We start from the raw sequence: 27832 nt of genomic DNA on the forward strand, positions 1-27832 counted from the left end.
TCAGTATACTAACCCTAGCCCTAACCCTCCCTCACTGGTGCCTAAACCTAACCTCCACCCTAGTGCCTAAATCTAATCTCCTCCCTGAACCTAACCCTTAGTGCCTAACCCTCCCCCTAGTTGCTAACCCTAACATTAACCCTCCCCCTAACTCCATTACTTACTGTCGTGATGCCGCTGCCGGGATTCTGGCAGGTGTCGGGATTCCGCGCCACCATTCAATTGCCGGCATCCCGTCTGTCTGTATTTTGACCATAGTCTATCTAAGCTAATTGCTGTTTTTATATTATGGGTTATGGCACAATGCACTGGTGTACTCTGTCAGTAAGCACCCACACTTTCTTTGTAAATGCCATTCCTCAAAATGCTGTTTACCTAAAATCTGGTATGTCAACAGATATCAATAATTACTTTTGTAGCAATGATAGTAATTGAGGATCTCTTAGTTAAGTGTATGCAGTTACCAGTTACACAATACAAATGTTGACACATTATGCTTGAAGTTGTAAAGCCGACCCTGTTAAATTGCTTTAAATCACATCATTAACAGGTTGGCATTATGGGTTTGACCTCACACTGTGCCAGTTTTGATTGTCGAACACTCATACTCAACTCCTCCAAGTGATACCAGACACTATTGTGAATGGCAAAGGGGCTGTAGGAGAGCCACAGCAGCATTATCATACATGTTTTACAGGAGTAAATAATGTTTTTAAGGACAGAATAACAGTCAAAATTATTTTAGTTTAATTAAACCTTTTTCTTTTGGTAGAAGAGCAATATGATGATGAAGAGAAGCAATGCTACTACAACCTCAATAATGTAAACTTCTGTGAGAACGTCCTGACTGTCAATGTGAGCAAGCAGGAATGTTGCTGTACTTTGGGCGCTGCCTGGGGAGACACCTGTGAGATGTTCCCATGTCCTGTTTTAGGATCTGGTATGTATGATCGTAGTCTATGGCTATTATGCTGCCTGGAATTTACAGTAGATGCACATTTTTTTTTTGCAGATATCACTTTACATTCAATCACATGTGTTTCATGTATTGCAAAGCACAGCAGCATCACTAAATCATGTTCTAGATAAGTAAATACTGTTCTACAGTATAACATAGACAATATCACAAAGAAACACTGGACCAGACTGCTACACAAAGAAGGTCATGTAGCTATTAAACTAGATAACAGTTGAATTTGTATTTTGATTTTCTTTTAGATGAATATGCATTGTTATGCCCTGAAGGAAGAGGCTACATCCCAACCAAGGATTCCCTCTATGAGGGCCTAACATACCAAGGTACAGTAACACTTAACTGCTATTCTTAGTTATTGCATATACTGTATATTATCTTTGATTTTCTTTAAAACAATCTTTACTGAGCAGAATAAGGGGTACCTCTATCAAGTTTGTTTCTTTTTGGCATGTTTTTAAAATATTGGAAAATGGGGATTAATAGTAATAAACATTGCTTTCATGCTGTATAACTATTTTCTTGTTTGACTGGTGTCAGGCAGCTGCATAGTTACACTGAGTGATCCAGCATTAGTCTTTGGAGATTTTGGCAATAATGTTAATCATCATCATCATTAATGTTCATTTATAAGATGCCACAGATTCCGCAGTGCCAGACAGTCCCAATGTTACATGTGTACTGTAAGTTTCATTATGTACCTTTTCATTCCCTGCTTATGTGTCTCCCTCACAGATGCTGATGAGTGCATGTTGTTTGGAAAAGAAATATGCAAAAATGGCTTCTGCTTAAACACAGATGCAAGCTTTGAGTGCTACTGTAAACAAGGGACATACTATGATCCTGTGAAGCTACAGTGTTTTGGTAAGTCAATTGTATTTCCAGGAACCATCGATACATTGAAAGTCTGGAGTACAGTTGCTGATCTACATCTCCCACCATTATTACATGTTATTTATAGTAGTCCACAGCGCCGTACAGAGGCCAAAACAATAAGACAGTACAGGGTAAAGCAGTACAGTACAATACAGTAGACAAGTAACAAATAACACTACAACTCTCAACACAGCCACTGGCGCAAGAGGTGCAATGGAAATATTCAGCACAAGCTCAAACCTGTACCTATTAGTGTGGGCACAGATAACGGGTCTAGGTCGTCTAAGAACAGAGCCCTGCTCTTGGAGCTTAGCAAGTAAGGCAAACCTTGGAGGTCTACAGTATGTTGCAGTTACTAGACTACTGTACATCTTCTAGGATGCCCTGCCAGCCAAAAGCAAAGCATCATAGAAGACGTATTTTAGCAACAGCCAGAGGTCTGATGAGTGCCAGTTCCTGCTATAGTGCAAATTGCACTAGTTTTTAAATTCCCCTTTCATTTCAAATATGTCTGTTGTTTGTAAATGTTGCTATGCATGTCAGCATGTTTGCAAGTTGGAAATAGCCAGGACTACAATGATACATTTTCAGTGTGTTTCAGAAATAATAGCTGTACAGTCTGCCATCTAGACATAGAGAAATAAGAAGGGTCAATATTTTACAAGATATTTCTGTGCATTACCTCCCTGTGCCCAACTGACATCTGCCTAACCTCAGTTTGCAGAACTGAAATCTAATGTCACTTATTTAGCATTTTGTATGCTACAATAACTGGTGCAAATATTTTGTTAATATTGGGAAATAGTCATATTGTACTCTTAAGGGGCCTATCCATTATGTGACCTGAAAAACTGAACTCTAGCGTTTAGTCCTTCAGGTCGCCAGGTGCAGTGCTCGCACTGAACGGCGTTCACTGAATGTCATTCAGTGCAGGAGACCGACCTCCCTATCTGCCAACATGTGGAACCTGACAATCGTCATCAGGTTGACCAGCATGTTTGGCAGATAGTTGGGGTCGGCAAGGACCCAGCGTGCACGCGCATTGCTGGTCCTTGCCGGCTATCCATTAGATGACTTTCTGAACGATGCGACCAAAACCTCCTGGTTTTGGTCGGATCGTTTAAAAAGTCGTCTAATGGATAGGCCCCTTTACTATATCATACCGGACTCTACAAGATTATTTGTCCACAGGAAGTGATGGTACAGTACACCCTCTGAGGTTTGAACCCCAAAACAGGGCTGCATTGGACATTCAGTAATAATAAAGGACCCTGGCCTTTATCATTGTAGTTACATAATAAAATTACAGTTGTAATTCTAATATAAAATGTTCCTCAAAATTTCATGTGTTTACTTTCATTCAAAAATTGTATATATTTAATTACATGTACTTTGTGGCTGGTGTTGGAGTTGAATGTATTTGACATAAAAAACGTAGACACATGGGGCTGATGCAGAACGTGTAGTACACCAGTTTGCATAGCTTTTCTTGTATGAATTCGTACTGCAAATGCTTGGAAAACAAAGAAAGGCAAATGTGGCTATGCAGACCTGCACACATCCTGCACAAATCTGACCTTACAGCATAACGTGGGGGGGAATGGGCGTTCTCACGTAAACAGCGCATCCCATGCAGAACCAACTGCAGAAAGGCGCATATTATCTGTTAGGAGACATATCTGCTATCATTTTCATATGTGCAGAAATATGCTATTTTTGCATGCACTTTTCTTTGTAGTCTACACCCACTGCGCTGACAACTGCGTCAATCCCATAATGCATCTTAAAAAAAACCAAAATGCAATTCTATGTGTATACTGAGCTGGAAACATCTCAAAATGCATTCAGCTCTGCAACACTAGCATATGTGCCAAGTTTACACCAGGAGGAAATAGTAACATACTATAAGTGGTTTATGTCAGGAGTAACATCTACATGTACTGTACATAAGATAGAATAGTATCTGGAAAGTGTTTTTCAGTGCTTCTTTTAGGATTGTATTCAATGTCATATTTTTTGTATCGTTTTGAATTTTTAAAACTAGTTCCAAAAATAGGACTAATTCTGTGAAATATTCAGAAATTAATAAAGTATGAGACTGCAGACTTGTCCAGAGTATGGAATTTACTATAACATTTGTATCAAAAACAGCATGGGAATTATTAATAAATGCAAAGGTAAAAGTTTAAATTAGATTCAATTAAATACATGCATCCTTTGTCTTCCTCTTTAACTGAAATGAGAGTAATCTTAATTACCAAGGTCCAAATGCAAATACAGTATAAACAAGTAATGCAAATAGATGGCTGTGATGTCCTATAATATTGCAGCCATACTAAAGAAGGAAGGGGGGGACTAGACTATGGGGTCAATCCTATTCTGTGCGATGATCTCGCCAGTGCGAGTCATCGCGGCAGCGACTCCACTTTACGGCAGCCCTGATTTGCCAAATTTGGCGAATTCAGGGTCGAGTCGGGCTGCAAAGGGTGCGATGTGCCGGACCATTGCCTGCGTTTTAACGCCGTTGCAACAGCACATCGCACCCTTCGCACGGAATAATACTGACCCCTATCATCATCATCATCATCAGTTCATATTTTACACTAGGGGGCAAGCAGCCAGAAGAGATGTTCCTCCTTACAGGAGAATACAGTATGTGTCTGTACTTACAATTGATTAGGTTCGGTCAGTGTGCTCTGGTAAGGAAACTTTCTGTGCGGTAGCTGCTCAAATTCGGAGGTAACCAATCTCCTAGCTGACATGGAAATAAAGAGGTTGAATATGGATCGCCCACCTGAATAATGACAGTGTCAGTCCCTGAATTGGTGTGGTACTGTAGCATTCTGATTGGACAGCAATGGCCCGTGATGCTCGTAATAGGTCATGAGAGCGGACGAAATGCGCACCACATCTTCGACAATGAGTTCTCAAGTCTGGGGATTGCAGATCGCTGTACTACATCATCATAACTGATGCCGTAATATATTTCATTGAGGTGTCTGTGCGTTCCTGGACAGTGACTAAATAGATGCACGGAGATGGCGTGTTGCTTAAGTATTTGCATACACAGATGCTCAATCATTCGCTTTGCAGGCCATACTCAGATGGAATATCTACATCTGCCAGAGGGCTGGTGCAAATTTTGATGGTGCGATCAAAGGTGATGTTTAAAGATGTACCAGGCAGTAGTACAGCATCTATAGATGCTCACATATATACATATATATTACCTCCTGGAACCCCCCACCCTCTCACGTAAACCATCATTTGATCGCATATTTGAGTGCAGCTATTATTATTATTATTATTAATATTATTATAAGATTTTTACTATTTTAACCATATAGGGGCTGATTCTGAGTTGGATGTATTGGCGGCTGCTAGTACCTTCTGCTTACTACCGTACATTATGGTAATGCGAGAATCTGCCCGTGTATACTATAAATCTGTGCGACTGCATGTTGAAGTCCATCCCGCCACTGTTCTTATGTCCGCAGTCATCATCTCTAGTATCTGGACTTACACGAGCCCCATGCTTAGTGCTATGAACAAATACTGAAGTTCACCGGATTAATCAGTATGCACTAGTGAACTCCAGCCATGTGCTTAAGTCTGGTTTGGCGCATGCTGAGTCACTGATTTCTTTCTTTGGCACGTGCGCAGTATGCTGACTTCTGAGAGAAACGTCTGCATTGCCACTTGTGCTTGAGTCTCAATCAGACCCTTATTGCCTGGTAAGACAAATAAAACCTGTTTTTCCCCTACACTTCCGTATTAAGTTATTATTTGTGACTGTCACTTTTATATTGATTAATTCTACAGTGTGTAATTTCTACTTTCAATAAGGATCTAATTTACAGTCTTGATTATTACATATCATTGCGATACAATCAAACAAGTGCCGTACAAGCTCATGAGCTGACACTTCCATTCAGGGGCATTGGAACGATTTTATGGGGGGTAATATTTAATTTTTCCCCTGCTCCCGCACATTACACCTCCTCCTCTGTGCAATGCAGGGGCTGTGCTGCCTATTGGTGCCTTTCAAATGTTTGGGGGGGCAAGCCGCCCCCTTGTCCCTCCCCCCCGTTCCGTTGCCTATACTTCCATTACTGAGTGGAGTGCTCCAAATTCAACCTCTTTTTTTCTATGAAGGTGTGTCTGTGTCCAGGTCTAGCTTGATCTCATTTACGTGAGCATGCCTCACTGTATTTGGCCTATACTTACCTGCTCCTTCCCACCTACGTTTCGCCTTTCTTGGCATAAGGAGTCATAAGTATAAGATGCGAATCAGTCTACATATGGACAGAAGCAGAAGTCTTTTTTTTTTTTGTGAGCAAGTGCTGTAGAGAAATATGTATTTTATGAAAAGCGAAGACACATACAGTACATCTTACATGAGTCCCTTTGTGAGCGCAGGATCCTCTCTGGTGTACAGTTCATTTATTGATACATAGATCCATAAATCAGTGATTGCCTTCTACATGCTGTATAAGCTGTTTTAATAATAATAATGATAATAATAATACAGGATTGGTGCCACTAAGGTTTTGTTGGAATTCTTTTTTTTTTGGGGGGGGGGGGGGGGGGGGGACGGGTGATTATACAGCTAAAATCACCTTCTTCTCTCTTTAAGTTTATACCACTTGCAAATACCACTGTAGCTCTTACACAGAGTTCTGGTGGGTAAGCAGAGGACACATAGGCCTAGCACAGTATCACAGAGGATGAAATACTATTTAAAGCCACAACAAAGGAATCCTTTGGCTTATTCTTTCCTCCGTAACTGTATTAGGTTTCATGGCCTCATCTTATTATTTACGAAGTGTTCAAGTAAAGTTACAGTACGCAGCTGGTTTACTTCTGATGATTTACTGCGGACTCCCGTCTTGCGACTGGAATTCGCAACCAGGAAAAGGTCCCATTAAGGGTAACTGGAGCTCATGTGGATCAGTAATAATGACGGTTTGCTTTGTGATTTCTATTATCCTTTAGATAACAATGAATGTGATGACCCAAACAGTTGTATTGACGGTGAATGTATAAACACGGATGGATCGTACAGCTGTTTCTGCACACGCCCTATGGTTCTGGATTCCACAGGGAAGAAGTGCATTAGGCCACTGGACTCGGCTGGTGAGTTACTGGATTTTACAGAATAATTTTGTTACTGTTACAGAATAATTTTGTTACTGTTACAGAATAATTTTGTTACTGTTACAGAATAATTTTGTTACTGTTACAGAATAATTTTGCACATATGCTTTATTAAATATTTCAAGCATTAAGAAACATTTTTTCCCCTCATGTACTGTATATAGTCCATATACAAATCAGTATTCTGTTTAGAATTAAATATATTTTTTCACTTAAACAGCAGAGATTACCCAACTAAATATTATACAATATGTTGTCATTAGTATATATGCCATAGTTTACCTGCAATAATAATAACTATATATATATAATCCTTTACGTGTTCAGGAAAAATGATCTTTAATTTCCACCTTTTATGAAGCCCCTGCATCTTTAATGCTCGGTGCACACTATGGACCTCATTCAGAGCCGCTCGCAAAATGTGAGCGCTCGCTCTGAATGAGGGCGGCCACTTCTCTTTAATGAGCCAGCTTTAGCGAGCGGCCAGGTTGATGGTCGCGATGGTCAAGGCCATAGCGACCATCGGGGCTTGCGACGAGACCCTTGTGGTAGGGTCTCATCTGCCGCAAGCCCCAGTGAGCTTTTGGTTCTAACAAATAGTTGGATTGGTTTGCCCCTGAGCCGCCCAATCCATCTCTCACTTGTGTACCCAGCATATGACATTGTTCTAATGGGATTTGATAAAGGTCACAAAGTTTAAACTGCAGTCATTTGTGCTCCATTGATGTGACTAGTCCTGCTGGCAGATTACATTGTGGAGAGAGGACCTCTTTCGCAGGTGCTATTGCAGCCTTTGACATGCCCTAGCAGATTACATTGTGGAGAGAGGATCTTTTTCACAGTTACTATTGCAGTCTTTGACATGCTCTAGCAGATTGCATTATGGAGAGATGACCTCTTTCGTAGGTGCTATTGCAGCCTTTCACATGCTCTAGCAGATTGCATTGTGGAGAGAGGATCTCTTTCGCAGGTGCTATTGCAGCCTTTGACATGCTCTAGCAGATTGCATTGTGGAGAGAGGACCTCTTTCACAGGTGCTATTGCAGCCTTTGATATGCTCTAGCAGATTACATTGTGGAGAGAAGACCTCCTTCGCAGGTGCTATTGCAGCCTTTGACATGCCCTAGCAGATTATATTGTGGAGAGAGGACTTCTTTCACAGGTGCTATTGCAGCCTTTGACATGCTCTAGCAGATTACATTGTGGAGAGAGGACCTCTTTCGCAGGTGCTATTGCAGTCTTTGACATGCCCTAGCAGATTGCATTATGGAGAAAGGACCTTTTTCGCAGGTGCTATTGCAGGCTCTAGCAGATTACATTGTGGAAAGAGGACCCCTTTCGCAGGTGCTATTGCAGCCTTTGACATGCCCTAGCAGATTACATTGTGGAGAGAGGATCTTTTTCACAGGTACTATTGCAGTCTTTGACATGCTCTAGCAGATAGCATTATGGAGAGAGGACCTCTTTCGCAGGTGCTATTGCAGTCTTTGACATGCCCTAGCAGATTGCATTATGGAGAGAGGACCTCTTTCGCAGGTACTATTGCAGGCTCTAGCAGATTACATTGTGGAAAGAGGACCCCTTTCGCAAGTGCTATTGCAGCCTTTGACATGCCCTAGCAGATTACATTGCGGAGAGAGGATCTTTTTCACAGGTACTATTGCAGTCTTTGACATGCTCTAGCAGATTGCATTATGGAGAGAGGACCTCTTTCGCAGGTGCTATTGCAGCCTTTCACATGCTCTAGCAGATTGCATTGTGGAGAGAGGATCTCTTTCGCAGGTGCTATTGCAGCCTTTGACATGCTCTAGCAGATTGCATTGTGGAGAGAGGACCTCTTTCACAGGTGCTATTGCAGCCTTTGATATGCTCTAGCAGATTACATTGTGGAGAGAAGACCTCTTTCACAGGTGCTATTGCAGCCTTTGACATGCTCTAGCAGATTACATTGTGGAGAGAGGACCTCTTTCGCAGGTGCTATTGCAGTCTTTGACATGCTCTAGCAGATTGCATTGTGGAGAGAGGACCTCTTTCACAGGTGCTATTGCAGCCTTTGACATGCTCTAGCAGATTGCATTATGGAGAGAGGACCTCTTTCACAGGTGCTATTGCAGCCTTTGACATGCTCTAGCAGATTACAGTGTGGAGAGAGGACCTCTTTCGCAGGTGCTATTGCAGTCTTTGACATGCTCTAGCAGATTGCATTGTGGAGAGAGGACCTCTTTCACAGGTGCTATTGCAGCCTTTGACATGCTCTAGCAGATTACATTGTGGAGAGAGGATCTTTTTCACAGGTACTATTGCAGTCTTTGACATGCCCTAGCAGATTGCATTATGGAGAGAGGACCTCTTTCGCAGGTGCTATTGCAGCCTTTGACATGCTCTAGCAGATTATATTGTGGAGAGAGGACCTCTTTCGCAGGTGCTATTGCAGCCTTTGACATGCTCTAGCAGATTACATTGTGGAGAGAGGACCTCTTTCGCAGGTGCTATTGCAGCCTTTGACATGCTCTAGCAGATTATATTGTGGAGAGAGGACCTCTTTCGCAGGTGCTATTGCAGCCTTTGACATGCTCTAGCAGATTACATTGTGGAGAGAGGACCTCTTTCGCAGGTGCTATTGCAGCCTTTGACATGCTCTAGCAGATTACATTGTGGAGAGAGGACCTCTTTCGCAGGTGCTATTGCAGCCTTTGACATGCTCTAGCAGATTACATTGTGGAGAGAGGACCTCTTTCGCAGGTGCTATTGCAGCCTTTGACATGCTCTAGCAGATTATATTGTGGAGAGAGGACCTCTTTCGCAGGTGCTATTGCAGTCTTTGACATGCTCTAGCAGATTACATTGTGGAGAGGGGACCTCTTTCGCAGGTGCTATTGCAGCCTTTGACATGCTCTAGCAGATTACATTGTGGAGAGAGGACCTCTTTCGCAGGTGCTATTGCAGCCTTTGACATGCTCTAGCAGATAACATTGTGGAGAGAGGACCTCTTTCGCAGGTGCTATTGCAGCCTTTGACATGCTCTAGCAGATTATATTGTGGAGAGAGGACCTCTTTCTCAGGTGCTATTGCAGCCTTTGATATGCTCTAGCAGGTTATATTGTGGAGAGAGGACCTCTTTCGCAGGTGCTATTGCAGTCTTTGACATGCTCTAGCAGATTACATTGTGGAGAGAGGACCTCTTTCGCAGGTGCTATTGCAGCCTTTGACATGCTCTAGCAGATTGCATTGTGGAGAGAGGACCTCTTTCGCAGGTGTTATTGCAGTCTTTGACATGCTCTAGCAGATTGCATTGTGGAGAGAGGATCTCTTTCGCAGGTGCTATTGCAGTCTTTGACATGCTCTAGCAGATTGCATTGTGGAGAGAGGACCTCTTTCACAGGTGCTATTGCAGCCTTTATTATGCCCTAGCAGATTACATTGTGGAGAGAGGATCTTTTTCACAGGTGCTATTGCAGCCTTTGATATGCTCTAGCAGATTACATTGTGGAGAGAGGATCTTTTTCACAGGTACTATTGCAGTCTTTGACATGCTCTAGCAGATTGCATTATGGAGAGAGGACCTCTTTCGCAGGTGCTATTGCAGTCTTTGACATGCTCTAGCAGATTACATTGTGGAAAGAGGACCTCTTTCACAGGTGCTATTGCAGCCTTTGACATGCTCTAGCAGACTACATTGTGGAGAGAGGATCTCTTTCACAGGTGCTATTGCAGCCTTTGACATGCTCTAGCAGATTACATGGTGGAAATAGGACCTCTTTCGCAGGTGCTATTGCACCCTTTGACATGCTCTAGCAGATTACATTGTGGAAAGAGGACCTCTTTCGCAGGTGCTATTGCAGCTTTTGACATGCTCTAGCAGATTACATTGTGGAGAGAGGACCTCTTTTGCAGGTTCTATTGCAGCCTTTGACATGCTCTAGCAGATTACATTGTGGAGAGAGGACCTCTTTCACAGGTGCTACTGCAGCCTTTGACATGCCCTAGCAGATTACATTGTGGAAAGAGGACCTCTTTCGCAGGTGCTATTGCAGCCTTTGACATGCTCTAGCAGATTACATTGTGGAGAGAGGACCTCTTTCACAGGTGCTACTGCAGCCTTTGACATGCCCTAGCAGATTACATTGTGGAAAGAGGACCTCTTTCGCAGGTGCTATTGCAGCCTTTGACATGCTCTAGCAGATTACATTGTGGAGAGAGGACCTCTTTTGCAGGTGCTATTGCAGCCTTTGACATGCTCTAGCAGATTACATTGTGGAGAGAGGACCTCTTTCACAGGTGCTATAGTAGCCTTTGACATGCCCTACCAGATTACATTGTGGAGTGAGGACCTCTTTCACAGGTGCTATTGTAGCCTTTGACATGCCCTACCAGATTACATTGTGGAAAGAGGACCTCTTTCGCAGGTGCTATTGCAGCCTTTGACATGCTCTTGCAGATTACATTGTGGAGAGAGGACCTCTTTCACAGGTGCTATTGCAGCCTTTGACATGCTCTAGCAGATTACATTGTGGAGAGAGGACCTCTTTCACAGGTGCTATTGCAGCCTTTGACATGCTCTAGCATATTACATTGTGGAGAGAGGACCTCTTTCGCAGGTGCTATTGCAGCCTTTGACATGCTTTATCAGATTACATTGTGGAGAGAGGACCTCTTTCACAGGTGCTATTGCAGTCTTTGACATGCTCTAGCAGATTATATTGTGGAGAGTAGACCTCTTTCACAGGTGCTATTGCAGCCTTTGACATGCTTTATCAGATTACATTGTGGAGAGAGGACCTCTTTCACAGGTGCTATTGCAGCCTTTGACATGCTCTAGCAGATTACATTGTGGAGAGAGGACCTCTTTTGCAGGTGCTATTGCAGCCTTTGACATGCTCTAGCAGATTACATTGTGGAGAGAGGACCTCTTTCACAGGTGCTATAGTAGCCTTTGACATGCTCTAGCAGATTGCATTATGGAGAGAGGACCTCTTTCGCAGGTGCTATTGCAGCCTTTCACATGCTCTAGCAGATTGCATTGTGGAGAGAGGATTTCTTTCGCATGTGCTATTGCAGCCTTTGACATGCTCTAGCAGATTGCATTGTGGAGAGAGGACCTCTTTCACAGGTGCTATTGCAGCCTTTGATATGCTCTAGCAGATTACATTGTGGAGAGAGGACCTCTTTCGCAGGTGCTATTGCAGTCTTTGACATGCTCTAGCAGATTATATTGTGGAGAGAGGACCTCTTTCACAGGTGCTATTGCAGCCTTTGACATGCTCTAGCAGATTGCATTATGGAGAGAGGACCTCTTTCACAGGTGCTATTGCAGCCTTTGAAATGCTCTAGCAGATTACATTGTGGAGAGAGGACCTCTTTCGCAGGTGCTATTGCAGTCTTTGACATGCTCTAGAAGATTGCATTGTGGAGAGAGGACCTCTATCACAGGTGCTATTGCAGCCTTTGACATGCTCTAGCAGATTACATTGTGGAGAGAGGATCTTTTTCACAGGTGCTATTGCAGTCTTTGACATGCCCTAGCAGATTGCATTATGGAGAGAGGACCTCTTTCGCAGGTGCTATTGCAGCCTTTGACATGCTCTAGCAGATTATATTGTGGAGAGAGGACCTCTTTCGCAGGTGCTATTGCAGCCTTTGACATGCTCTAGCAGATTACATTGTGGAGAGAGGACCTCTTTCGCAGGTGCTATTGCAGCCTTTGACATGCTCTAGCAGATTATATTGTGGAGAGAGGACCTCTTTCGCAGGTGCTATTGCAGCCTTTGACATGCTCTAGCAGGTTATATTGTGGAGAGAGGACGTCTTTCGCAGGTGCTATTGCAGTCTTTGACATGCTCTAGCAGATTACATTGTGGAGAGAGGACCTCTTTCGCAGGTGCTATTGCAGCCTTTGACATGCTCTAGCAGATTGCATTGTGGAGAGAGGACCTCTTTCGCAGGTGTTATTGCAGTCTTTGACATGCTCTAGCAGATTGCATTGTGGAGAGAGGATCTCTTTCGCAGGTGCTATTGCAGTCTTTGACATGCTCTAGCAGATTGCATTGTGGAGAGAGGACCTCTTTCACAGGTGCTATTGCAGCCTTTATTATGCCCTAGCAGATTACATTGTGGAGAGAGGATCTTTTTCACAGGTGCTATTGCAGCCTTTGATATGCTCTAGCAGATTACATTGTGGAGAGAGGATCTTTTGCACAGGTACTATTGCAGTCTTTGACATGCTCTAGCAGATTGCATTGTGGAGAGAGGACCTCTTTCGCAGGTGCTATTGCAGTCTTTGACATGCTCTAGCAGATTACATTGTGGAAAGAGGACCTCTTTCACAGGTGCTATTGCAGCCTTTGACATGCTCTAGCAGACTACATTGTGGAGAGAGGATCTCTTTCACAGGTGCTATTGCAGCCTTTGACATGCTCTAGCAGATTACATGGTGGAAATAGGACCTCTTTCGCAGGTGCTATTGCACCCTTTGACATGCTCTAGCAGATTACATTGTGGAAAGAGGACCTCTTTCGCAGGTGCTATTGCAGCTTTTGACATGCTCTAGCAGATTACATTGTGGAGAGAGGACCACTTTTGCAGGTTCTATTGCTGCCTTTGACATGCTCTAGCAGATTACATTGTGGAGAGAGGACCTCTTTCACAGGTGCTACTGCAGCCTTTGACATGCCCTAGCAGATTACATTGTGGAAAGAGGACCTCTTTCGCAGGTGCTATTGCAGCCTTTGACATGCTCTAGCAGATTACATTGTGGAGAGAGGTCCTCTTTTGCAGGTTCTATTGCAGCCTTTGACATGCTCTAGCAGATGACATTGTGGAGAGAGGACCTCTTTCACAGGTGCTACTGCAGCCTTTGACATGCCCTAGCAGATTACATTGTGGAAAGAGGACCTCTTTCGCAGGTGCTATTGCAGCCTTTGACATGCTCTAGCAGATTACATTGTGGAGAGAGGACCTCTTTTGCAGGTGCTATTGCAGCCTTTGACATGCTCTAGCAGATTACATTGTGGAGAGAGGACCTCTTTCACAGGTGCTATAGTAGCCTTTGACATGCCCTACCAGATTACATTGTGGAGAGAGGACCTCTTTCACAGGTGCTATTGTAGCCTTTGACATGCCCTACCAGATTACATTGTGGAAAGAGGACCTCTTTCGCAGGTGTTATTGCAGCCTTTGACATGCTCTTGCAGATTACATTGTGGAGAGAGGACCTCTTTCACAGGTGCTATTGCAGCCTTTGACATGCTCTAGCAGATTACATTGTGGAGAGAGAACCTCTTTCACAGGTGCTATTGCAGCCTTTGACATGCTCTAGCATATTACATTGTGGAGAGAGGACCTCTTTCGCAGGTGCTATTGCAGCCTTTGACATGCTTTATCAGATTACATTGTGGAGAGAGGACCTCTTTCAAAGGTGCTATTGCAGTCTTTGACATGGTCTAGCAGATTATATTGTGGAGAGTAGACCTCTTTCACAGGTGCTATTGCAGCCTTTGACATGCTTTATCAGATTACATTGTGGAGAGAGGACCTCTTTCACAGGTGCTATTGCAGCCTTTGACATGCCCTAGCAGATTACATTGTGGAGAGAGGACCTCTTTCGCAGGTGCTATTGCAGCCTTTGACATGCTCTAGCAGATTACATTGTGGAGAGAGGACCTCTTTCGCAGGTGCTATTGCAGCCTTTGACATGCCTTAGCAGATTATATTGTGGAGAGAGGACCTCTTTCACAGGTGCTATTGCAGTCTTTGACATGCTCTAGCAGATTACATTGTGGAGAGAGGACCTCTTTCACAGGTTCTATTGCAGCCTTTGACATGCCCTAGCAGATTACTTTGTGGAGAGAGGACCTCTTTCACAGGTGCTATTGTAGCCTTTGACATGCCCTAGCAGATTACATTGTGGAGAGAGGACCTCTTTCACAGGTGCTATTGTAGCCTTTGACATGCCCTACCAGATTACATTGTGGAAAGAGGACCTCTTTCGCAGGTGCTATTGCAGCCTTTGACATGCTCTTGCAGATTACATTGTGGAGAGAGGACCTCTTTCACAGGTGCTATTGCAGCCTTTGACATGCTCTAGCAGATTACATTGTGGAGAGAGGACCTCTTTCGCAGGTGCTATTGCAGCCTTTGACATGCTTTATCACATTACATTGTGGAGAGAGGACCTCTTTCACAGGTGCTATTGCAGCCTTTGACATGCCCTAGCAGATTACATTGTGGAGAGAAGACCTCTTTCGCAGGTGCTATTGCAGTCTTTGACATTCTCTAGCAGATTACATTGTGGAGAGAGGACCTCTTTCACAGGTGCTATTGCAGCCTTTGACATGCTCTAGCAGATTACATTGTGGAGAGAGGACCTCTTTCACAGGTGCTATTGCAGCCTTTGACATGCTCTAGCAGATTACATTGTGGAGAGAAGACCTCTTTCGCAGGTGCTATTGCAGTCTTTGACATGCTCTAGCAGATTACATTGTGGAGAGAGGACCTCTTTCACAGGTGCTATTGTAGCCTTTGACATTCCCTAGCAGATTACATTGTGGAGAGAGGACCTCTTTCACAGGTGCTATTGTAGCCTTTGACATGCCCTACCAGATTACATTGTGGAAAGAGGACCTCTTTCGCAGGTGCTATTGCAGCCTTTGACATGCTCTTGCAGATTACATTGTGGAGAGAGGACCTCTTTCACAGGTGCTATTGCAGCCTTTGACATGCTCTAGCAGATTACATTGTGGAGAGAGGACCTCTTTCGCAGGTGCTATTGCAGCCTTTGACATGCTTTATCACATTACATTGTGGAGAGAGGACCTCTTTCACAGGTGCTATTGCAGCCTTTGACATGCCCTAGCAGATTACATTGTGGAGAGAGGACCTCTTTCGCAGGTGCTATTGCAGTCTTTGACATTCTCTAGCAGATTACATTGTGGAGAGAGGACCTCTTTCACAGGTGCTATTGCAGCCTTTGACATGCTCTAGCAGATTACATTGTGGAGAGAGGACCTCTTTCACAGGTGCTATTGCAGCCTTTGACATGCTCTAGCAGATTACATTGTTTAGAGAAGACCTCTTTCGCAGGTGCTATTGCAGTCTTTGACCTGCTCTAGCAGATTACATTGTGGAGAGAGGACCTCTTTCACAGGTGCTATTTCAGCCTTTGACATGCTCTAGCAGATTACATTGTGGAGAGAGGACATCTTTCACAGGTGCTATTGCAGCCTTTGACATGCCCTAGCAGATTACACTGTGGAGAGAAGACCTCTTTCGCAGGTGCTATTGCAGCCTTTGACATGCTCTTGCAGATTACATTGTGGAAAGAGGACCTCTTTCACAGGTGCTATTGCAGCCTTTGACATGCTCTAGCAGATTACATTGTGGAGAGAGGACCTCTTTCGCAGGTGCTATTGCAGCCTTTGACATGCTTTATCACATTACATTGTGGAGAGAGGACCTCTTTCACAGGTGCTATTGCAGCCTTTGACATGCCCTAGCAGATTACATTGTGGAGAGAGGACCTCTTTCGCAGGTGCTATTGCAGTCTTTGACATTCTCTAGCAGATTACATTGTGGAGAGAGGACCTCTTTCACAGGTGCTATTGCAGCCTTTGACATGCTCTAGCAGATTACATTGTGGAGAGAGGACCTCTTTCACAGGTGCTATTGCAGCCTTTGACATGCTCTAGCAGATTACATTGTGGAGAGAAGACCTCTTTCGCAGGTGCTATTGCAGTCTTTGACATGCTCTAGCAGATTACATTGTGGAGAGAGGACCTCTTTCACAGGTGCTATTGTAGCCTTTGACATTCCCTAGCAGATTACATTGTGGAGAGAGGACCTCTTTCACAGGTGCTATTGTAGCCTTTGACATGCCCTACCAGATTACATTGTGGAAAGAGGACCTCTTTCGCAGCTGCTATTGCAGCCTTTGACATGCTCTTGCAGATTACATTGTGGAGAGAGGACCTCTTTCACAGGTGCTATTGCAGCCTTTGACATGCTCTAGCAGATTACATTGTGGAGAGAGGACCTCTTTCGCAGGTGCTATTGCAGTCTTTGACATTCTCTAGCAGATTACATTGTGGAGAGAGGACCTCTTTCACAGGTGCTATTGCAGCCTTTGACATGCTCTAGCAGATTACATTGTGGAGAGAGGACCTCTTTCACAGGTGCTATTGCAGCCTTTGACATGCTCTAGCAGATTACATTGTGAAGAGAAGACCTCTTTCGCAGGTGCTATTGCAGTCTTTGACATGCTCTAGCAGATTACATTGTGGAGAGAGGACCTCTTTCACAGGTGCTATTGCAGCCTTTGACATGCTCTAGCAGATTACATTGTGGAGAGAGGACATCTTTCACAGGTGCTATTGCAGCCTTTGACATGCCCTAGCAGATTACACTGTGGAGAGAAGACCTCTTTCGCAGGTGCTATTGCAGCCTTTGACATGCTCTTGCAGATTACATTGTGGAGAGAGGACTTCTTTCACAGGTGCTATTGCAGCCTTTGACATGCTCTAGCAGATTACATTGTGGAGAGAGGACCTCTTTCGCAGGTGCTATTGCAGCCTTTGACATGCTTTATCACATTACATTGTGGAGAGAGGACCTCTTTCACAGGTGCTATTGCAGCCTTTGACATGCCCTAGCAGATTACATTGTGGAGAGAGGACCTCTTTCGCAGGTGCTATTGCAGTCTTTGACATTCTCTAGCAGATTACATTGTGGAGAGAGGACCTCTTTCACAGGTGCTATTGGAGCCTTTGACATGCTCTAGCAGATTACATTGTGGAGAGAGGACCTCTTTCACAGGTGCTATTGCAGCCTTTGACATGCTCTAGCAGATTACATTGTGGAGAGAAGACCTCTTTCGCAGGTGCTATTGCAGTCTTTGACATGCTCTAGCAGATTACATTGTGGAGAGAGGACCTCTTTCACAGGTGCTATTGTAGCCTTTGACATTCCCTAGCAGATTACATTGTGGATAGAGGACCTCTTTCACAGGTGCTATTGTAGCCTTTGACATGCCCTACCAGATTACATTGTGGAAAGAGGACCTCTTTCGCAGGTGTTATTGCAGCCTTTGACATGCTCTTGCAGATTACATTGTGGAGAGAGGACCTCTTTCACAGGTGCTATTGCAGCCTTTGACATGCTCTAGCAGATTACATTGTGGAGAGAGGACCTCTTTCGCAGGTGCTATTGCAGCCTTTCACATGCTTTATCACATTACATTGTGGAGAGAGGACCTCTTTCACAGGTGCTATTGCAGCCTTTGACATGCCCTAGCAGATTACATTGTGGAGAGAGGACCTCTTTCGCAGGTGCTATTGCAGTCTTTGACATTCTCTAGCAGATTACATTGTGGAGAGAGGACCTCTTTCACAGGTGCTATTGCAGCCTTTGACATGCTCTAGCAGATTACATTGTGGAGAGAAGACCTCTTTCGCAGGTGCTATTGCAGTCTTTGACATGCTCTAGCAAATTACATTGTGGAGAGAGGACCTCTTTCACAGGTGCTATTGCAGCCTTTGACATGCTCTAGCAGATTACATTGTGGAGAGAGGACATCTTTCACAGGTGCTATTGCAGCCTTTGACATGCCCTAGCAGATTACACTGTGGAGAGAAGACCTCTTTCGCAGGTGCTATTGCAGCCTTTGACATGCTCTAGCAGATTATTTTGTGGAGAGAAGACCTCTTTCGCAGGTGCTATTGCAGCCTTTGCCTCCTCACTAGAGTTTGGTAAACTGTTACAGTGGCTATGTAGTCTTCACACCATTTTACTTTCAATTAATCTGTGGAATGCTACTTTCTTAGTATATGACATATAATCTGATTATTTTACAGAACCTACAGAGGAAACCGATGTATTCCAAGATGTGTGTTGGCAAGAGCTCAGTGATGACTACATGTGCCGTCGGCCTTTGGAAGGGAGGCAGACTACTTATACAGAATGCTGCTGTTTATATGGAGAAGCATGGGGCATGCAGTGTGCTCTATGCCCAATGAAAGACTCAGGTGAAGCAACAGTAGTAATAGTATATATTTCATTGATAGTACATTCATTAGTAGTATGAAATGGTCCCAGTGTAAAACATATGCAGCTAATGTACTGTTTGCAGTGCGCCAAGAACATACACAGAAGCTTGTGTGCGTAGTCAGTGATTGTACCCATGGGACTGATCTATATATACACAATCATCATACTGGTCTGTCATAGCTTTTTGTGATTTTTATGGATGCAGCACTGCTGGTCTTGACCAATATCATAGACTAATAATGCCATTTCTTGTTTTTAAATGGACATAAAGTTCAAAAAAGAATACAAAGTAAATTAGCATTACTCCAGGTAGCCCATAATTAGTTTTTGGAAGTGAACAAAACTACTTCCCCATTCACCAAGTGGTGATTCTGACATTAATCTAACTTACAGTATATGCTTATCTAGCAATTATCACAGCTACAAGTTTCCTACTGACCTGGGGTGTTTATAAGGTCAAAGTGATATGTAATATCCATATAATGTACTATGGGCCCTGATTCAGAGTGTTGCGCTATTCTGATATTTATGGAGTTGAGCGATTATCATTAAACTGCGCATGTGTCTAAGTCGCAATACGCATGCGACTAGTGCCCTGATTCAGAGCCGCTCGCGAGCGCTGTGTGCTTGCAAGCGGCCTGATGTTTCTGCACTGCGCATTGGTGTGATTGTTACTGTGTAGTAAGGACCGCTCTCACTGCTGTCAGCACTACACTTAAATACTGTGGGCCTGGGGGACACTGGCAATGTGTGCAGCGGCGCTGTTGCATGCAGGCGGCTATGGGCCCCTGCACCACAGCGGGCCCCGGTGCTGCACCGCCGCTAGTTCCGCCACTGCAAGGATTTTCTCGGCAACTTCTCATATGCTGTAGAGTGTATTTTGTTTCATTTAAATGTCTTATTTCCTGAAGCATGTGTCGTCTCTAGTAATAGCATTGTTTTATCAGTCACCAGATGTATGAACTACAAAGTTCTATAATGGATACATTTTCTATATATGGTGGAATAAGTGGTTGCATTGGCTTTCAAACTAGCTTTTACACCTTGAAGCCACAGGATCATACAGTATATCCTGGAGTTTTTCCAGCACTTGATAGCCATCAGTAATATTTACTGTTTCCATAATACCTAATCATGGTTTCTAGTTGAGAGATTTATATCATACATTTGAGACAAGAGCGTAATGTCTCCGCAGTAGAAGATAAATTGTCTTCCTGAAAAGTGTAGATAAAACCATGAAAGTGTTTGCAGAGCGCACAGTAGTTATTGCGAAATAGAAAACCTGAGGTTTCTTGAAATAGTCAGACTCCCCCTAACCGGATCATTTCCTAAGAGCTAGCTGATGCAGCTCCCAGACATAAGGAAGGATGTGTGGCTGTCTGATCAAAGTTGCAACCATCTGGAAAGCAGGCTATAAATTGTCCTTCTCAGAGATGTTGCCTTAAAAATAACTCAGTTGTAAATTCTCATCTTGACTTTACACTTAAATTATTGTCCACCACTAAGAAGCGTTAGTCTGGTTTCTCATTTAATTCAGATTTTGAAGACACATACTGTATGCAGGAACCAAATGCATGTATTGGAAAGCAGAATCTCTGTATTTCATTGATAAAACAGAGGCAACTAGTGGGAGGCAAACTGTGTGCCTGTGTAACCACACATTACTACATGATGCAGAGCTTCATACTGTAGTATGACCACCTACTGTGACAGAGCCGCTTTTTGCCCTCACCCAGTTGAATATGAGATTGAGTTGTACATTTAGATTTTTGCTGTTTATTTTCTACTAAATCAGTACAATAATGGATGTAAGTGTAAAGAATAAACACCTTTGCAAAAATCACAAGATTATGGGGTCAATTTATTAAAGGTCAGTTTCGGTTCTAAACCAAAATCGACCAAAATTGAACGACAGCAACGTCGTTTTGATGTCTAAAAAATCTATTTACTAACCGTTGGGTTTCAGCTTCAATTGAAACCTGACGGCGATGTCAGTAATTTTTTTGCTGCTCTAAATGCCCATGGTTTTTGGTATTTCAGCAATAGCATTTAGAATTACAAACAAAATGACAAACCCATCCAAACAGAAGCACATACTGATCTGTGCAGGCTTCGTTAGGGTAAAATGTAAAGAAAGGGTTAAAAAAAAATAAAAAAACGCGTCCCCTTCAAATTCATAACCAGCCCCAGACCTTTCAGCCTACAAAATTGAGTGACAAAATTGAAAAATAGGGGGGAAATGGTATGGGGTTCCCCTTATTTTTCAATAACCAGCACCAGGCTGAACCATCTGAGGTGGGGGGGTAATGCCATAGCGGGAGGACATAAAGCGTGGGATTCCTGTGCCGTCACATTAGCCAGATTGTTGGTAATGGCAGACAGGAATATTGTTTGGGTGGATTTGTCATAGTTTTGCTGTTGGTTTTTTTGATCATTTTTAAAACAGACCTTTAGTAAATCTGCAAATCTTTTTGTTTTCTAAGTAAAAGTATTCATTGCTGAGTCAATGTTCTAAAGTATTCTAAAGTCAGATTTTTGTTTACTTTTCTGTCTGTTTTGACTTTAGTAAATGGAAAGTTTTGGTTGGTTTGCAAAAGCGACGGAAAATCAACCAAAAACACAATTAGTAAATTTACCCCTATGTGTCATATATTCAAACAAGCATTAGTACAATAGTAGAAGGCTAGAGCAAGGTCTGGGAAGCCTAACTTCATCAGCTAATCAGACAGGCTAACCATTAGAGAGTATGTGGTCAGAGAGTAGTGCATGCATGACAATGTACCAGATTGATAACAGCAATGCACTGTAAGGAATACACCATAGTCCTGGGAATGCAGTATAATGTAAAAGTAAAATACTTAAGGACTTGATTGTGATCCTGTCTACATTTACCACATTAGTGCACTGTACATGTCATAGGGGACCCCAGTACTGACCAGCCAGTGTCTAAAACTCAATGAAAACTGCATTAGGTCCAGTAAAGGTAAAATACAAGTTATTGTAAAAAAAATATCTAAGCTCTTATCACTGGGATGATTTTATTGTATGTCAGTGATTGAATGCAGCGCTACAGTCAGAGCCGACCCTAACCAGTTTGATGCCATTGGCAAGATTTTGGGTGGGGCCCCCTAGCACCGTCACTAGTTCCTCCTCTGATCCAGCACCCAGGTCATCGGTCTGCAGCTGTTGTAATTGTGTACCATCAATAGTGGCAGATGAACTGTGTGCATGGGGAGAGTGGAGGAAGTCCTCACATACCACTATGTGCCTCCACTGTGCATGTCCTAGACGGAAAGGTTAGCGCATTATATAATAGATTATATTATATTCTCCCTCCCCCACCCCCATTTTTTGCTGATATTACTTGTCAAAAGATTTTGAAAATAAAAAGTCTGACTCAACTCGTTTAAGACCTTGCAGATATTTGGGACGCAAATTCTTATTCCACAAACTTAGAATTCTTCTTTGCATTCCCCAGACAGTACTTGTGTTAAAACTGATTAATCTCTTTGAAGGCATAAATAAAATAAAATTTTGTCAGAAGTGTTGCAGTCATATTTGTAATGACTTAGCTGCTCTGCTGGCACAGACAGCCTGAAGGTATGTCATATTTCATATAGGATTTCAGTGCACAGAAACAAAAGGAGAGACAGGCTTTTCTAGTTTCATGAAATGAGACACTGTTACAGACAGAGACTCATTTTAAGTTCTCAGTCTTAGTAGTTTGCTGTTTATAGTGCACTGTACTTTTCAGTAGGATGTAGTGAGTATGCCGGGGGACGGGATGGTGGACATCGAAATGCAGACGGCGGAAGGCCGACCCGGGACTAAAGATAGGTGTCGAAATCCCGATGCCTATCTAAATCCCAATGTTGGAATCTCGACAGCTGCCATCCCGATCGAAGGTACATCGGGGCGAACTTAACTGTTAGCCATGGTGGAGAGTGTTAGGTTTAGGCACAACATCGGGGTAAGATTTTGGGGGGAGGGGTTTAGGGTTAGAAACCACTGGGGGGATAGGGTTAGGCGCCACTGGACGAGGTTAAGGTTAGTCACTAAGGGGGGACAGTTAGGTTTAGGCTCCAAGGGGGGGAAGGTTTGGTTTAGGCACTAACACGGAAGGTTAGGGTTAGGGTGCAAGAAGGGAGGATTAGGGTTAGGGGGAGAAGAGGGGAGAATTAGTATACTTACCCACCCCCTGTTGGGATACCGAGCATCGGGATGTCGCTGTCGGCATTTTGACAGTAGGCATCCCGACTGCTGAGATTTCTTACCCAACCCTTCACAAATCACAATGTATCGTAAAGACCGTAGAGGTCCTGTAAAAAGTTGATGTAGAAAATAACAGTAAATTCATGGTTAAGCTTAAGATGATAAATATATAATATATATATATATATATATGTATATATATATATATATATATATATATATAAAATTATGTTTTTATCTTTTTATATATGCAGAGGACTATGCTGATCTATGCAACCTTCGAGTGCCAAGATTCAGGCAGCCCTATGGAGAAGATGCCCTTCATTTTTCAGAAGACTATGTTCCACAGCCTGATCCCTACAACCTTCCAGATCGTAAGTTAAATAAAGTCTCTATTTCCTTGTCTATGTGTAGACAATCCTCTACCAGCTCTATCTGCCATCTCAATAATATATCTTTAATAATCTATGTGTCTCATTTAGATACTTAAATGCAAGACTGTTGACAACATTTATATCATTTTAATGCAAATGCAGAAGGATGTGTCAGACACCTTCTTGCTGCATTTGCGAGCATGACAGCAACAACCGCGACTGATGGTCGTGATGGTTGCTCTTTTGGTGATGCTGCGGGAACTGAAGCTTTCCGTAACCTGATCGGGTGCTAATAACTTCAGAGGCTAGGAATCTACATCTGCTGATGCAGACCCTGGCTTTGTCCCTCCTGGAAGCTGGGGTGACACGCCTCCGTTTCTGGGAACGGTGACCTGCAATGACCCCACTCCACCCCCCCAAACACAGCATCATGTAAATCATGCTGCGTCTTGTGTGGGTCTGTGAGCGTAATCGCAGGACTCATTCTGTGCAGGTGCATCCCCTACCCATCGGAGATGTATGTTCATCGTCAGATGAACGTACATCTCTGAATCAGGCCCTTAGTTCTTTATTACACACTAACTCACACACACTCCCACTACATACTTACCCATAATCCATGGCACCGGTTGGTCCTCTTTACCCTGATCCCACATACAGAACGCTATATGTACACCTGTATGCTGTAATAGAAAGCCGCCACTGATTGACTAAGAGCTGTATGTACAGTATGTACATACAGCGTTTCTGTATCCATGGGATTGGGTATTTGTTTTTTTGTGTTGCCAAGCCCCCTGGATGCCTACTGGAGAAGAAGACCGACCAGCGCCATGGAGTAGGGCTAAGTATGTATTGAGAGTGTGAGTGTGCGTGAGTGAGTGAATGTAAAATAAAGGACTAAATCATACGCTGTGTGTCTTGTTTTTTTTCTTTTTTCTTCAAAGTGGGGGTACTGGTGCCAGCGGCTTGCGGGCACTTGTGGTTCTACAAGTGCTACAAGTATATTTGAGTTGGCCAGTTATATCTCAGTGCCCACACAGGTGCACTAACCTTGAAAAGATATTCCACAGTTGCTTTGTTTTTAAGATCAGGATCCTGATCTTAAAAACACAGCAACTATGGAAATATTGCAACCGTTGAGGCTTTTTTAAATGACATATTTGTTGCTATACTAGCAGGATTCCTTTATTTTTGAGCCATTGTCAGGAATGAAAAATTATTGCCAGGTATTATCCTGAATATCTTTTCCTCAGAGGAGAGAAAAGAAGTAAATGGGATTACTGCAGCAAAATATTTGCTTAAATTGTCTGCATAAAATCATATGTATGTATATATGTCCTATACCACAATTTTTATTTTTATATATAAATATAATTAAAAGTTAAGTTTTAGACAATATTGTCATATAGAAGAGTGCACCACAATAGCAATTTTTTTTTCCTGTTGAACCATTTTTAGATGATTTTACACCCACCTTATGACTATCAGCATCCTCTCATTACAGTATAAATGTATGTCCCCTGTTTGTGCCTTTCCTGTGCCAGGTGGTGACCCACTGTAGTGTAGGAAAGCCCTACAAATACATACAGTAACATTTCTTGTTCTTTAATGTGGATTAAGAATACATATAAAACACATTTAAGAAACATCAGTGGTTATGAACCCGTTAGTAAGCACATTTGGTGGCAGTTCTCAAAGAGGGTACCCAGTGTTCAAAGTGCCTGTGAAGCTGTATGAATAAAATGCTTGGTTCATGGGTTTTCAAAGCACCGGTCTTTAGGCTAATGCAAAAATTACATATTTGCTAATGTTACCACATACTGGGAGTTGTAATAACTGCTGAAGAGGTCACCGAACTTCATACAGGCTTACAGAGCCCTCCGGAAGTGAATGGTCCTAAAGTAACATCTTGAAACCACCATAAAGGCTAACAGAGCCCACTGGGAGTGAGTGACTCTAACATCTTGAAGACATCATAAAGGCTTAAAGAACTTTCTGGGAGTGAGTAGTCCTTCAGGAGCATCTTGAAACCACCATAAAAGGCTTACAGAACCCACTGGAGAGTGAGTGGTCCTTCAGTAACATATTGAAGACACCATAAAGGCTTACAGAGCCCTCTGGAAGTGATAGGTCCTTCAGTACCATCTTAAAACTACCATAAAGGCTTACAGAGCCCTCTGGGAGTGAGTGGTCCTTCAGGACCATCTTGAAACCACCATAAGATCTTACAGAGCCCTCTGGGAGTGAGTGGTCCCTCAGTAACATCTTGAAGACACCATAAAGGCTTACAGAGCCCTCTGGGAGTGAGTGGTCCCTCAGTAACATCTTGAAGACACCAAAAAGGCTTACAGAACCCTCTAGGAGTGATTGGTCTTTCAGTAACATTTGGAAAGTCACAGGTGCAACAAAATAACTGCAGCTCAAGCTATTTAATCTGTCAAATCACATGAAGACCCCATAAAGTACTGTTATGTATCATAAATGATATGTGTTCTTTATGGAGCAAAACAGTCTAATATAAACCCAGAAAAACATATTTAATATAGCACATTCCTGGCCAGACCTTTTTCTATATTTCAGCAAAGCAGCATTTGCATCCCTTATGAATTGTTAATCCTTACTTATTATTTACAGCGAAAGAAAACATTATGTAGAGCTGTGTCGGCCAGTAATCGAAACAGGAAGATATGCATGGGATTCATCCAGCATCACATGGGGTGTGTATTTTGCTGGCAGTTTAACAAGAGCACAGTCCCCAATGTGATGTGTGGAATTGCAGATTAATAAATCATAGCTATAAAGTATGCAAATAGTTCTGCAGTGCTTCTTGCTCAACACACAGTAACACACAACAGAATATGTTTCTGGTATGTGATGAATGTTGTGCTGTCTTATAGTGGGACAGATTAGTTTCACCAAGCTTTATTTATCTACTTTTCATAACCCGGGGACAAAAATAATTGTAAAAAGGCATATGTGCCTGTGAAAGGCCATAACCTCAAACATGTTGTTAGTTTGATATACTCTAATAAACAGGATTCAGCTGGCTTCATAGATGCCAGCATTTCAATGTAATTTCCAGGCACTGTAAGCAGACTGATACCATACCGCCCCAATGTGACAGGACTGTTGGAAAGGATCATAATCCTATTTCATTTTCGCATTATTAAAAAAATAAACATGCACAACAAGATTAAATAACTAGAAATAATCATTGCCAGGGGCAAATCAAAACAAGCTGAGAGTGTTACATACAAATTATTATATTAGTCCATGTATATTTTTACATGGAAATAGAAGCGTGAAGGCAACAAGTCACACAATGTGCAAGGTTAATTTATTACATGTATTATAGATTAGATATGTTTAGCCCTGGAAGATTTGTCGATGACGTACAGTAGAACTTGCTGCACATTAAAGGCGATTGCTTTCATTTTCTGAACTGAAAAATAAAGGTTAGTTGGATGCTTTGGCTTACAACTAGTGGCGACACTGACACTTCCAGTGACTGACCGGCAGCGTTGTAGCATCATTACATCACATCCGCGACAGTGTCGGAAACTGCTGGGACCAGCCCCCCTGGCTACGCCACTGCTTACAACACCATTTTTGCACAGTTGTACACTGTTTTGAAATAGATGACTCTATAAGCAATGTCAATATATATATATATATATATATATATACACATATATATATATATATATATATACATACACATATAAACAGGAAAAGGATGCTCAAAGTTGAATAATTTTTACAATCTCTATAGAACACACAAGATATTATAGTTTGATTTGTATAAAAAGTTCTTCCGACCAAGCTTTAGGGGGTATACACGGGCCAGTTGAAACCAGAATCTCTTTTTGTGTGATCTTCCTGTAGTATTGTTTGATTTATATAGCCATGGAAGAAGTCTTTAAAGAGGAATCCTGAAGATAATCTTTAGAGATATAAAACAATCCAACGGGCTCCTGAAAATACACCCTCACACCAGCAGAATACACCCAAATAACGGCCAAATGGCCAAGCGTTATGTGAAGTTTAAAAATCGGTTTATTAAAACATAAAACCAACAGAACATAGTGGAATATGCTTACATAAATGTATTTAGCAAGGTGCTGTTTTTGTTTGCCGAACAACTGGCAGATGACACCAAAACACCTCTGCCTCACCTAAAAGGGTGCAAGCTCGTGGCAGTGGA

At 42.7% G+C, this 27832-nt stretch overlaps 1 protein-coding gene across 6 annotated transcripts in view; it reads left to right on the forward strand.

The window, feature by feature from the left end:
- LTBP1 (latent transforming growth factor beta binding protein 1) overlaps window positions 1–27832 on the forward strand; it is a 514666-nt gene that overhangs the window by 478128 nt on the left and 8706 nt on the right. For all 6 annotated transcript variants that reach the window (XM_088474432.1, XM_088474435.1, XM_088474434.1 and 3 more), the window contains 6 exons: window positions 773–940; window positions 1219–1299; window positions 1709–1837; window positions 6845–6985; window positions 18850–19020; window positions 23509–23628. In XM_088474432.1, coding sequence (XP_088330558.1) covers window positions 773–940; window positions 1219–1299; window positions 1709–1837; window positions 6845–6985; window positions 18850–19020; window positions 23509–23628 — 810 coding nt within the window. The remainder of the gene's footprint in view (window positions 1–772; window positions 941–1218; window positions 1300–1708; window positions 1838–6844; window positions 6986–18849; window positions 19021–23508; window positions 23629–27832) is intronic.

The sequence above is a fragment of the Taudactylus pleione genome, unplaced genomic scaffold (assembly GCF_031769625.1).
Source record: "Taudactylus pleione unplaced genomic scaffold, aTauple2 ptg000154l, whole genome shotgun sequence".
Lineage (NCBI taxonomy): Eukaryota > Metazoa > Chordata > Amphibia > Anura > Myobatrachidae > Taudactylus > Taudactylus pleione.